Source organism: Leptodactylus fuscus, chromosome 5 (genome assembly GCF_031893055.1).
Source record: "Leptodactylus fuscus isolate aLepFus1 chromosome 5, aLepFus1.hap2, whole genome shotgun sequence".
Classification (NCBI taxonomy): domain Eukaryota; kingdom Metazoa; phylum Chordata; class Amphibia; order Anura; family Leptodactylidae; genus Leptodactylus; species Leptodactylus fuscus.
In genome coordinates this window covers 214,734,335-214,747,683 of record NC_134269.1, presented here as the reverse complement: position 1 = coordinate 214,747,683, position 13,349 = coordinate 214,734,335, and the positions used below count along the sequence as shown (strand labels likewise).

The 13,349-nt window shown below is 44.6% G+C and overlaps 1 protein-coding gene across 1 annotated transcript in view; it reads right to left on the bottom strand.

The window, feature by feature from the left end:
• Nucleotides 1-8,100: 8,100 nt before the first annotated feature.
• The window catches only part of FCHSD1 (FCH and double SH3 domains 1), a 50,553-nt gene continuing 45,304 nt past the window's right edge, over nt 8,101-13,349 (bottom strand). The window contains exons 15-20 of the mRNA XM_075275351.1: nt 12,340-12,423; nt 11,911-12,070; nt 11,104-11,309; nt 9,257-9,341; nt 8,852-8,919; nt 8,101-8,754 (exon numbers count right to left, since the gene is read on the bottom strand). Coding sequence (XP_075131452.1) covers nt 8,695-8,754; nt 8,852-8,919; nt 9,257-9,341; nt 11,104-11,309; nt 11,911-12,070; nt 12,340-12,423 — 663 coding nt within the window. The 3' untranslated portion in view covers nt 8,101-8,694. The remainder of the gene's footprint in view (nt 8,755-8,851; nt 8,920-9,256; nt 9,342-11,103; nt 11,310-11,910; nt 12,071-12,339; nt 12,424-13,349) is intronic.

Sequence of the window (13,349 nt, the reverse complement as noted above, 5' to 3'; positions counted from 1 at the left end):
GCGCCCAGTCTAGAGCTCAGCAGTGAAGCTCATTGGACTCCAATAGAAGCCAAAATATTACGCTGGTCGAGGGGACAACGGGAATCTTTAGGTATGATTGGTCATGTACGGGGTCAGATTGTTTGAGGACCCGCCCAAGTTGTTTGAGGACCAGGTTTGATTGAATCGCTGTATTTTGTCTGATACTTTACGACAGGACCTTTGTCGGGTTGGCGGTCCCCGTTTTCCGATTTCCTACCTGACTAGCACAATTTTCACATGTTTTAGGGCCAAACACCCCCTGGTTGTTGTAGATGAATGTGCTTTCTATGTGATACGCTGCTCCCCTATTGTATGCACTGCCACATAATATAATACAGGGTAAGTGACGTCCGGCCTAATCCAATTGTCCCGCCCCGCCTCTGTTATAGCACAAATAACCATTTCATATACTACTAGATATCCGATATCCTTGTGCCATAGACCTGTTGTGGTCATGTTAGGGTTAATGCTGCAGTCGGGACCTAAGTGGTTAGACAGTAGGTGGGGCCTAAGACGAGGCCTAAGAAGATGCTGGTCATTGTTATACTGACAAGCGTAATACACTGCAAAGCAGAAGCATTGCAGTGTATTATATGGGTGACCAAGTTCTTAGAAGTTGAAGTCCCCTAATGGGACTAAAAAATAACCGTAAAACACATCAATGTAACGGAACAGTGAATGCTAAATAAAAACCAAAAAAAATAACCGGTTTGTCAACGATACCAATGAATACTACAGCTCATCTAACAAAAAACAAGCCCCCATTCATCAGATAAATACGGACACAAAAAATTGATTTGTTAAGGTTTTTTTTATTGTGCAAACGATATGGCCATATATGTTCTGATTTGGGGTAAAAGGGCGACATGTCATTCCTATCACAAAAAAACAAACCCCCCCAAAACATTGAACATTCATTACAACGCCCCACTCCGAATCCTTTCTTCCACATGTTCCCACATGGCGGAGGTTGGGCCGATATGTCTCTCCAGCTGCTGTCGTGTGCCTATAATAACGTCGCGTGCCTGCTATCTGACAATTTCAGCTTTTTTGTACCAAAAATTGTCAAATATTAATTTCAAAAAAAATTGTTAGGAATTATTTTATGCTATGGGGAATTTTTATGCAATAGCAAAGATTATATAAATTTAGTTTATTGTAACTACAAATCCCAGCAAGTGTGTAGCATTTTTTTTTTTTCACCGTGGGGGGTAAAACGCATGGAAATGTCAGGTTGTCGATTGATGCATTGATTAAAAATCTTGACCCCAAAATTTTGTCGTGTTTATTAATTCATAAAAATTTCCACTATATATCAGTGGCAGCCATTTTTGATCGAATGGTTCTGCCTTATCGGTCACCGAGTCCAATAGAGACTCCTCCTACTTCCTTCTCTGAAGTCTCTCCGAGGGGGTACCGAGGGAGCAATCACTACCAGGCCCTCCAGCCTGAAGGAGGGCCCAAAGAAGAAGACACCACTGTTCTAGTACATCGGGGCCCTGTGAAGTGAACCTTCAAGTTACACCTCTGCTGACCAGGTCTGTGTGCTGCTTTGTTTTCTAATTTTTTTCCCCTTGCTTTTGAAGAGCTACAACTTTTTATTTCTATATTTCTATACAAGAGCTTGTTTTTTGTGGGACAAGGAATTTTTTTTCAATGTATTGATTAATTTACTTTTTTAAGGAAAGGAGGGGGGAGAATGGAAAAAATATGTATAATTTTACCATTATTAGTAGGGTTGAGCGATTGGGATCGTAAAAGATCAGATCCCGATCGGTGGGATCGGTTGGAAAATGATCAGAATTGAGATTTTTAAATCTCAAGATCGGCTCAATCCTGAAGGTGACTTTTCCCATAGAGAAGCATTGACTAGGGTTGAGCGATCGGGATTGGAAAAGATCAGATCCCGATCAGCGATCAAGCAAATTTCATGATCGGGATCGGTTGGAAAATGATCGGAGTTGAGATTTTGAAATCTCAAGATTGGTTCAATCCTGAAGGTGACTTTTCCCATTGAGAAGCACTGACTAGGGTTGAGAGATCAGGATCGGGAAAGATCAGATCCCGATCGGCGATCGAGCAAATTTCATGATCGGGATCGGCTGGAAAATGATCGAAAATCGGATTTTAAAATCGATCCTGAAATCTCAAGATTGGCTCAACCCTATTAGTTGTTTTTTTTTTCTGTTTACAATGCAGTAAAATACAATGACTAGAGATTTACTTCCATTTTAGTACTTTTGAACAGTAAAACATTTTTTTTTTTTTTTTTTTTTTTTAGGGAGGGGGGGGACTTATTTTCACCTTGTTGTATTCCAATACTTATGATTTCTTAATATTTTTTATTTTTTATTTTCCAGTTGACAGAGCTGTTTGAGGTCTTATTTTTTTGTGCAGGATACAAATCTGCAAATCAGGAGCTTGTTTTTTGCAGGATGTCCGCGGTTTGTATTTTTTTTTTTTTTTAATCTAATTTTATTTATTCTTTGAGATTGTGGTGAACCATAAAAAAGTCAGAAATCAGAAAACATATATATATATATATATATATATATATATATATATATATATATATATATATATATATATATTTTTTAAGAAACTGGGGGTGCTTGAAACCGTGATCCTGTGATGGCTTGTATTAGATTTTACCCAGTCCATGATACTCTGACAGGCCTCTGGTATGGTCTACTATTAATTTCTGTATAGTCAATAGCTTTCTCCACCTCTTCATCCATCATTTAGCTGCTTCTTCAATGATAGGGATTATATCTTCATCCTCCGCCATTCCTGAGCAATCATTTCTGCTGGTTTCAGTGCCCAATATGCTAATATGGCTGTCTAGTTTCAGGAGGGCATAGAGAGCCCATGACCACCCAATGGGCAATAGGGAGCCTAATTAGCATGCTGAGTGCTAAAACTAGCAACAATGATTACTCAGGAACGGTGGGGGGGCAGAGAAAAAATTCTAACTGTGCTGGAATCAGTGGGGCAGAGCCTATTAACAGATTCAATGAGTTGGTGGAGGTGGTGAATGGTCTGCTTTTGGGGTATGGGCACCTCACAAGAATCCTTCCACTACAAGAATCCGCTGCTCACTCGCTGTAGTGGTGAGTGTAGGTACTGCGGCGCTGGTCCTTTGACATCTATGGGGCATCGTGATCTACTCTCACCACTGCAATGTAGAGAATATTTGTTTTAGCCTGGCCTAATTTTTCTTTGGTAGGGGGTTGCTCATGAATGTCGCATTTAATAAGAAACAGATGTCAACCATAGCGGGGCCTGAGCATCAGGAGGTCGAGTTCAGAACAGGGGCACATTTTTCCAGGGGATGGACTCCCACTGCCGTCCACAACGTTCGGGGCCCCCCCGTCTATCAGGCGTGCCATTGACTTGCTGCTCTGTCCTCATGAAATGTGACTTTTTTTGGAGGAATGTTAAAACACACAATCCAGCACGCACGAGGGGACGGCGCGATCCTCTGCAGCTGGAACAGGCCACGATTGTTTTCGGTTGCTGGTGACTTGCGATAGACGGGAAAGATAACATTGTCCCAAGTGGGATCCGAAAGAAAATATGTTATTAAAGCAAATCTCCAGATTTTATCATGACACCATATTTGGGTCCCACATTCTTTGGCGAGTCGTTTTCTAATGAACCTTTACAGCAGTCGGAGCGCCGTTCTACTGATACAAAGGTCCAAATCTCCTGCACAGACGTACAGAGTACTATGCTAGCTCTGTGAGCCTCCTTTAGGGGAGTTCAGGAACTCCTACTTTTCTATTATTTAGTTTAGAGGGGTTTTGCAAGACTACATATTGATGGCCTATGCTTTGGATGCCTGGCACCTCCGCTGATCAGCTGATATCTGTACAGTGTATGGAGATTGTGGTCAGGCTACGCTACTGCAGCTCGGCTTCCGTGTAAAGACCTTTCCTCCGATTCTTTTCACTTTTTAATAGGCTCCTCCCACTGTTTGTAACAGTTGCAATTTTTTCTCTAGCCCCCGCCGATCCTGAGCAATAACTGTTGCTAGTTTTGGTGCCTGTTATGTTAGTATTTCTAATGTCAAATGGGTGGAGTCAGTCAAGAGGGGGACTCCGGGCTCCAAGCAGAGGCCACAGTGTCAGCACCCCCTTGTTTTATATGGTGAATGGGGGCATTAAGGAGAAGTATACTGTGTGTGTGGGGGGGGGGGCAGCTTTGGGGCATCCCTTAAAACATCAACATATGTAATGGGGTATATGCAAAGAGGAATGGGTTCATAAGCCTGAAGCCATTATGATGGGTGTACCTATGGCTACCGTGTCCCGGAACTTCAGGGCCCCCTACAAACATAAGACCAGACCAGTATTATAGATGGCCCATGGTAAGTGGGGGGCCCATTACATGTTTTATGCACGTTCCCATTGTATTGAAATATAAGGCATAATAAAACAATACAAAAAGACGCTGTCATTTGAAACCAAAACTTTATTTAGAAATAAATATTTTTGTATGCAAAATAAATTTTAGTGCAAGAAAGCAACATATAGTAACATTGACAGGTAACAAACAGCATTGTACACAACAGCATATCATCATGGAACAAGCCAGCTCCGCCAACTTGACCTCTTTTTATCCCTTAGGCCCCGCTCTATTGATTCTGGCACAGTTGGAATTTTTTCTCTAGCCCTCACCGTTCCTGAGAAATCAGTGCTGTTAGTTTTGGTGTCTGATATCCTAACTAGACTCCCTAATGTCAAGTGGGTGATGTCAGGCAGGAACAGGGAAGAGGGTGTGGCAGAGATATCCAATCAGAGGCAGTGAGTGTCAGAGCTCAGAATCACACCCCCTTGCCTGCTCCTGCCTGACGCCACCCACTTGTCATTAGGGAGTCTAGTTAAGATACCAGGCACCAAAATTAACAACACCGATTGCTCTGGAATGGTGGGGGGTAGAGAAAATATTCAAAGTGTTCCAGAATCTGTGGAGGAGGGGAGGCCTATTAATGGATGTAAAGAGGTGGTGAAAGATCCTTTTTAAATGTTTAACACATCACATGACATTTATCACAGGACTGCTTTGGTCTAGAGATTGACCACTTTGGACATGTTTATGTTGCTGGTTTCCAGTTCTACCCCTTTAAAGTTTAAGACTATGTTCACATGATAGAGTGAATTCTGAGCCAAAACCTGCACGCAGTGCACATCCCATGCATGTGAATGGGGTTTCTACAATTCCATTTACGTGCATAAGTAAATTTCTGCCACATTTCCGGCGTTTTTTTTTTCTGCCGTGCAAATTAGTGGCAAGTTTCTTATTGTGCGCAGAAAACGCAAGGATTAGTCTCATTATTACACGGTAACTGGTCTAATCCTCATGCAGATTGGCTGCAGTGCAAACTCCACCCCCAAAATGGAAATCTGCAGGTCAGACTTGGCTTTCTGCTGTGGAAAATAAACAGTGGATTTTAAGGTATATTACAGTACACTGTGTGCAGGGACACCTTCCTACAATGTGTGCAGGGACACCTTCCTACAATGCGTGCAGGGACACCTGCCTACAATGCGTGCAGGGACACCTGCCTACAATGCGTGCAGGGACACCTGCCTACAATGCGTGCAGGGACATTTGCCTACAATGCGTGCAGGGACACTTGCCTACAATGTGTGCAGGGACACTTGCCTACAATGTGTGCAGGGACTCCTGCTTGCAAGATTTTTTTTATTACCCGATTCCCATGGCACAGATTAACAGGTAGTGGATGAGCACATATATGAATACGGTCTGTCTACAGACCAAAATAACATGGATGCAATGCAATCTGACAGTATTGGGATATTATGCAAGCATAAAAGAGGTAACTATTATTTAGGTGTTGTGCACATAGACTTAGCTATAGAGGGGCCTGCAGGTCCAAAATGCCTCCCAAACTAATAATAGTGCCATGTAGCAATAGAGATAATAATATTTTCATGAATATGTAAATCGACCTGCAAGTGCACTGGGGGCGGAGCCTGATTTACCAGATCTGCCTACAGATAGCCACAAGTGCTCTAGCTTTCCCTTGGATTCACAGCGCAACTCAGTCCTTTTATCTGTAAATGACATTTTTAACCTTTGGCTGCGACATTTTATTGTCTTATTGGCCCCGCCTCCGATGCACTTGCAGTCTGATTTGCCTATCTATAAAAGGATGGTTATCTCTGCATTGATTTATCGGTTTGTAGCCACATAGATTTGCTTCTGCTCCTATTAAAGTCCCTTATACGACACTATTATTGGATTGGGAGGCATTTTGGGCCAGAAGACTCTCTAAAATCCTGGATACTTCCAGTCACCACTAGGGGGAGTTTCCTGTATTCTGTGTTATCAATGAGTTGCAATGAACGTTCCCCTCTAGGGGTGTTTGACTGAGTACTTCAGTCTCTTCAACATCGACCAAGCACAGCGCCATACACTGTATAGTGGCTGTGCTTGGTATTACAGTTTAGCCCTATTCACATGAATGGGATGATGATGATGATGGAAATTCTGGAAAACAGAGTGTTGGGCGATGTAAGCGGGTGACAACGGACTGAGGCGAATATCCTGCGATTGTACGGCATAAAAAACAAGTCTACTACCATAGTAACAAAAACTCGGCTACAAACCCCCTGAATCTTATGATCGCTATAGCGGACAATGTACAATGTTCTAGAAATATAATCCACGTGAAGACTTGAGTCATCCTGTAAATAATCCAGAAAAGTGGAGGGTATATATAGTTCTATCTATATGGATTTCTAGAGCCACTAAGTAATCCAGAACCTCTCAGACATCACAATGTACACAGCAATATGTAACATGGGCTAGTATATAGCAGGGGTACACAATTGGTGGGCCGCGGTCTGAACCCTGACCCCGTGCGCCTCCTTACTGCTATACAGTGACAGTGGTTGGGAAAAACAGCGATCGGTAATCGTCCCTGCAGCCTACACAGTGTTTAGGCCATTGTACAGGCAGCAGAGACGATTACCTATCTGTGTTGTACCGATTGGAATACATCAATGCTAATGGGACAGCGGCCAGGAGGTTTCACCTGACCACTGACAGCATCATTGTGTGTAGGGGCAACAATAGGGCATTATACCACGTGAAGTGGGCACCAATTTGTCACTATACCATGTGGCATGGGCACTAATGGGGCATTATACCTTGTAGATTGGAACCAATGGGGCATTATACTGTGTGTGGATCACCAATGGGGCACTATACCATGTGGAGGGGACGCCAATGTGACATTATACTGTATGGAGGGGTCACTATGGGGCATTATACTGTGTGGAGGGGCCACTATGGGGCATTATACTGTGTGGAGGGGCCACTATGGGGCATTATACTGTGTGGAGGGGCAATTATACTGTATAGAGGGGCCAATATGGGACATTATACTGTGTGGAGGCCACTAAAAGGGCATTATCCTGTGTGCATGGGGCCGTAAACTATGTGTGAAGAACTAAGTGGGCACCAATGGGGCAATATATCACATGGAGGCCACTAGTATGGAGGCACCAATGGGGGCACAAAGGAGACCTCATCACTGTATGTTACACAGGGAGGGCTTGCTTAGTGTTGGGGGGCACAAAGAGACAGGGGGGATGTCATAGGGGGCAGTCAGTCACACTATGTAGGAGTATACATGCGGAACTCGGACCAACTTCATAGCGGAATGTACTCAAGTGTCATCCAAATGGTTTCCATCGGATTCCAGTCCAATGTCACCGATCAAGAAAGGATTGGAACGAACTGGAGGAGCATCGGATCCCCCCCCCCCATTTTGGAAAAGCCTCAACCTGCACACTCGGTTAGCTCTATATACAGATGTAGAGTCAGCCTGGAATTCTGAGAGATTTCAGCTCTGAAGCAGGCAGACTTGTAAATTCAGCTCTGGATTATAATACGGGCTGTAATATTGTATCCTATTTAGAGAATGACTCAGCTCTTCACGAAATAAATGAGTCGGCTCTTACTACGACACACAATCGATAGAAAACCAACATCAGCCATTATTGCTGTCTGGTGAAGCAGCTGGGTTTTACTAGATTTTTGTCTTTTTACAAAGCCCTTAAAGGGGTTGTCCAGGAATTAGAAATTGTTGACCTATCCTTGGGATAGACCATTAATATCTGATCGGCACGGATCAGCTGTAGGGGGCCGCCTGCTATGCCTGTACTATACACAGCACGGGGTCAGAAGCAGATAGCGCCAATGCTAGGTAGTGGCCAGACACTGGTACTGCAGCTGAGCTGTAGTACCATCACTCAGACACTATATACAGGGGCCGCCGCTGATCAGACACTTGTGGTCTATCCCCAAGATAGGTCATGAATTTCTAATTCCTGGGAACCCCTTTATAGAACAATATATATTATATTATATTATCGCACATTATACAATCCCTTACAATCTACTAAAAGTGCAAAGATTGCATCTTAAAAAGAAAGTTCATTCCAGCAATCCGGATAGATCACGTATTGCCACGACGCGTGGAATACTGTCCGCGAAAGGAAATGTCAGTCTCTTTGGTAATCTAGATCCGGTTCGGAGTCTTAAAATCGCGACACGTTCCACAAATCCGCCTCTTGTAAGAGCAGTGTGGTGGTCGGGCAGGGGTTAATAGTACATGCAGTAGTCGGGGTCCTCTGGAGATCAGTGATCGGATGACGTACTCTCCGTTCCCTTGGTCGGGGGTGGAGGCGCTGCTCGCATCTGCAAGGTGAAAAATTAGTTGATAAAATATTGCAAATAATAAAGTGGACTTCCCCTTTAAGAGCCGAGGATGACAATTCTCTCTTCAGTCACTTACCGGTCTCAAGCGCGTGGCTGCGAAGTCTGGAGAGCTGTGAGCGCTGCCCGAACCGTTCTGTCTGCAGTCTGAGGAATAAACGGAGAAAACAACATCGATCATGTCGCCATATCCCTGCCAGGAATACACTTTATATACAGGCAATAGCCAAGGATCCGCCTGACAGCACAAGAATCCAGAACGTCCCAGATCAGCTATAAGACATACAATAACCCCCCCCATCGGAGGATTCCTTGTGCTGAACCTATTAGGTGCCGCAGTCAATATTAACTCCTACCGGACTGCGCGTGGGGGTCTGACACCCGGACCACACAGCGACGAGCGGACACCTCTCCTAGGCCATGGAGGATGAAGGGATTGTAGATTGTCGGTAACTAGAGGAAGCCATGATAGAGCATTCATTACCTGCGTCTGTAGCGGAGAGTCTTTGGCTGGCTAGTGGTGATATCATGGGGGGTAAGAAGGGCGGCGGGGCCGGAGAGGGAAGATCCTGCGAAAAGGGAACAACAGAGTATGAACACAATGGAATATGATGGACCAATAGTATCACTATGTCATAACACTCCGTGCTTTATATATATAATGATGTCACGTGAATGACTTCTGTAGGGTATATAGATGTATATATCTCAGTGACTAGGATTGTATGTGGCTCTCTAACCCCTGCATAGCTCCTGTGACCTGTAACATCACAGCACTGACCTGTGTCCTAGAGTAGAAACCTTGTCACACAGGGTAAAGGTCATATCTCTAGCTATATACCTGGTGGGTCATATCACTAGGCTATATAGCTGGGGGTTCATATCACTAGCTATATACCTGGTGGGTCATATCACTAGCTATATACCTGGTGGGTCATATCACTAGGCTATATATCTAGTGGGTCATATAACTAGCTATATACCTGGTGGGTCATATCACTAGGCTATATATCTGGTGGGTCATATCACTAGCTATATATCTGGTGGGTCATATCAATAGCTATATATCTGGTGGGTCATATCACTAGCTATATACCTGGTGGGTCATATCACTAGGCTATATATCTGGTGGGTCCTATCACTAGCTATATATCTGGTGGGTCATATCACTAGCTATATACCTGGTGGGTCATATCACTAGCTATATATGGTGGGTCATATCACTAGCTATATACCTGGTGGGTCATATCACTAGTCATATACAGTACTTGGTGGGTCATATCACTAGCTATATACCAGGTGTGACATATCACTAGCTATATACCTGGTGAGTCATATATATACAGTACCTGGTGGGTCATATCTGTAGCTATATACCTGGGGAAGGGAGGGGGGGTTATATCACTAACTATATATCTGGTGGGTCATATCTGTAGCTATATACCTGGGGGTTATATCACTAGCTATATACAGTACTTGGTGGGTCACATCTGTAGCTATATATCTGGGGGGCTTACATCACTAGCTACATATCTGGTGGGTCATATCTATAGGCTATATATATGGTGGGTCATATCACTAGCTATATATCTGGTTGGTCATATCTGTATCTATATACCTGAGGGTTATATCACTAGCTATATACAGAACCTGGTGGGTCATATCACTAGCTACATATCTGGTGGGTCATATCTCTACGCTATATATCTGATGAGTGATATCACTAGCTATATACCTGGTGGGTCATATCACCAGCTGTATACCTGGGGGCTATATCACTAGCTATATACTTGGGGAGGACAAATGATTGGGATTACTGCTCTAGAGAAATGCACCATGTCCCAGTTAGACAACAGGGTACGGAGAGGGGAGGTTATCAATGTGGTAGGGGGTCAGGTATTACTAATACCCCAACCCCATTAGCGCCCCAGTGTAACTGTGGGTATCCAGGTATAGAAATCTGTGCAAATTCCTCCTGGACACTCCGCTGTTATACGGGAAACATCCGAATACATAAAGCCTATAAGCGAATGCACAAGTCATGTGGATTACATATTATATTAGAACTGTACAGAGCAATACTCTGAGGCCACCTTGTGGTAGAGACAGATATTGCGGGTTCTATATGACAAGTTTACACATCCTGTATGGATAGCTTCAATGTCTACTCTACTCGGTGTATTTGTCAATTTGCAAATGAGGACTTGGCGATTACCTCTTCGGAGCAATGGCGGCGCCCTCGTTGCTCCAAAGTGATCATTTGTATAGTGACAAAGACAGCAAAATCTCAGCAATGGAGGCAGCGAATCACAAGGGTAAGACATTACAGACCTGCTGAGAGTTCGGATCATCTCCTGTTAATTCTTCAACCACAAGAGAGGGAAAGACTCCGACCCGGCCATTAAATTCCCCTTTCCAAAAGCCGTCGTCAATTCCTCCTTCTTCCCTCCGGATAATCTGGATTATCGCGCCTTCGGGAAACGTCAGCTCTTCTTCACTCTGACCTTCGTAGTCGTAAAGAGCTCTGGCCAGAGACACTGCGGAGAGTAATACAGAGGTAAGATACAAGTAGGGGAACCCTGCATCAATACCAGGCCAGAAATATGATGTCCATCACTGAGGACCGGCCCATGTGCCAAGAAGAACTACTGCAGTGGACCTGGGGTGTGTAGGCATTACAGTCATGGCCCGGATGCCTGCCCCGATGCCGATACTCCCAGACCAGGCTCTCCGGGTAGTTGGGGTGCGGCACATTTACTTCCTTTCTTTCCAGCACTCCTCCCTCTATACAGAGGCTCCGCCCCCTGAGAAACCAGTGTTACCACCCACTTGACTAGTAGATCCTAATTTGCATCAACGCCAAAAGGCCTAAACCTTTGGAATGGCTGAACACATGGGGCTGAGCTGCCATACCAAGCACAGTCTCTACGAATGCTGTGGTCTCCTCATACATCTGGGGGGTGCCGGGTGTCGGACCCCCATTGATCTTGTGTTGTGCCACTTCGGTATTGCCGGACACCATGAGACTCATGTGACCGCTCAGATCATACATACCGGGATGTGGTCACGTGGGCCTCAGGACTTCAGCCAACGACAAAGGAAAGGGCACTGGCCGCGGACAACCCAATGTAGACCTACCAGTGGCATCAGAACGTTCCAGCTCCATGATTCCAGAAAAGGACCGCGCTCCAGAAAGTCCTTCGAGGTGACCGGCACCGAAAGACTCTGCCACCCTCTGGTTAATGTAAGTGATGTACTTCTCGGGGACGTAACCCACTTGTCCATGTTTGTTCCGAGCCTGAAATGACAATGGAGAAAGGACCGGACCCTGAGAGCCTATTAGGAGATCAAGGAATTGGACATCCATTTGCATCTTCTACTTCTTCAGGCTCGGATAATATATTTTATGCTTTCGAGACAATTTGTTCTATTTCAAGATGTTCTACAAAGATTTAATGAAGGTCCCATATTTACATAGGACGGTACAAGATTTATCTGATCATCCAGAGCGATCGGGATCGGCGGCCCCGTAGCAGTGAATTGAGGAATAGATGGATTGAGACTGACCTTTACCCACTCCTCCACATCGCCATCCTCGATGACCTCCAGTCTTTCTCCTTGAGCGATGGTCAGCTCATCGGCCTGTGAAGCCTGAGAATACAGACGGCAGAAGGTAAATCGTTGCAAAAAACCCCAAAAAAACTTAGTTAACCCTTTGGAGCCAGCTAATAGCCGAGTGGTTGCCATCTGAGATTCTTCCCGAGCTCCATGGAATCAGCAGGACTAGATCTAAGGTTTTTCTTTTTTTTTCTCCTTTTTATTTTACAACTGTTTTGCTTGTCTGTCACCCTAGTTTCTTTACTTTGTATATATATATATGGAACTTGTGGTATTAAAGCATTTACTTTATGGTTTATCTTTTCTGTTAACCAAATAAATGTTCTGAATAAAAGTTGATTAAACACAACACATTTACTTTAATGGTGGTCCGGGCATGCTCTATGGATCTATGTGATAAACTTACCGAACGTGAACGTTGGGCGGGCATTCAGGATGCGCCGCCTACTTCATCCACGCCTCCTCTTCCTCCGATGTCCTTGGGTCCCGTCCTCCTCCGGCGAACTGACATTGCTTAAAAAAAAATGGCCTGGGCGCATGCGCAGTAGCCATAGTAGAAGCAACATGCTACATGCTACTGTGCATGCGCCCAGGCCATTTTTTTAAGCAATGTCAGTTCGCGAGCGCCGGAGGAGGACGGGACCCGAGGACATCAGAGGAAGAGGAGGCGTGGATGAAGTAGGCGGCGCACCCTGAATGCCCGCCCAACGTTCACGTTCGGTAAGTTTATCACATAGATCCATAGAGCATGCCCGGACCACCATTAAAGTAAATGTGTTGTGTTTAATCAACTTTTATTCAGAACATTTAAGACAGCGCACCCTGAATGCCCGCCCAGCGTGCACGTTCGGTAAGTTTAAAAGGGGCTCTATCAGCAAAATTCTGCTGTATGAGTCCCACATATGTGTGCATAGGCTACTCAGGCACCGCTAATCTTATTGTAACCCCCCCCCCCCCGT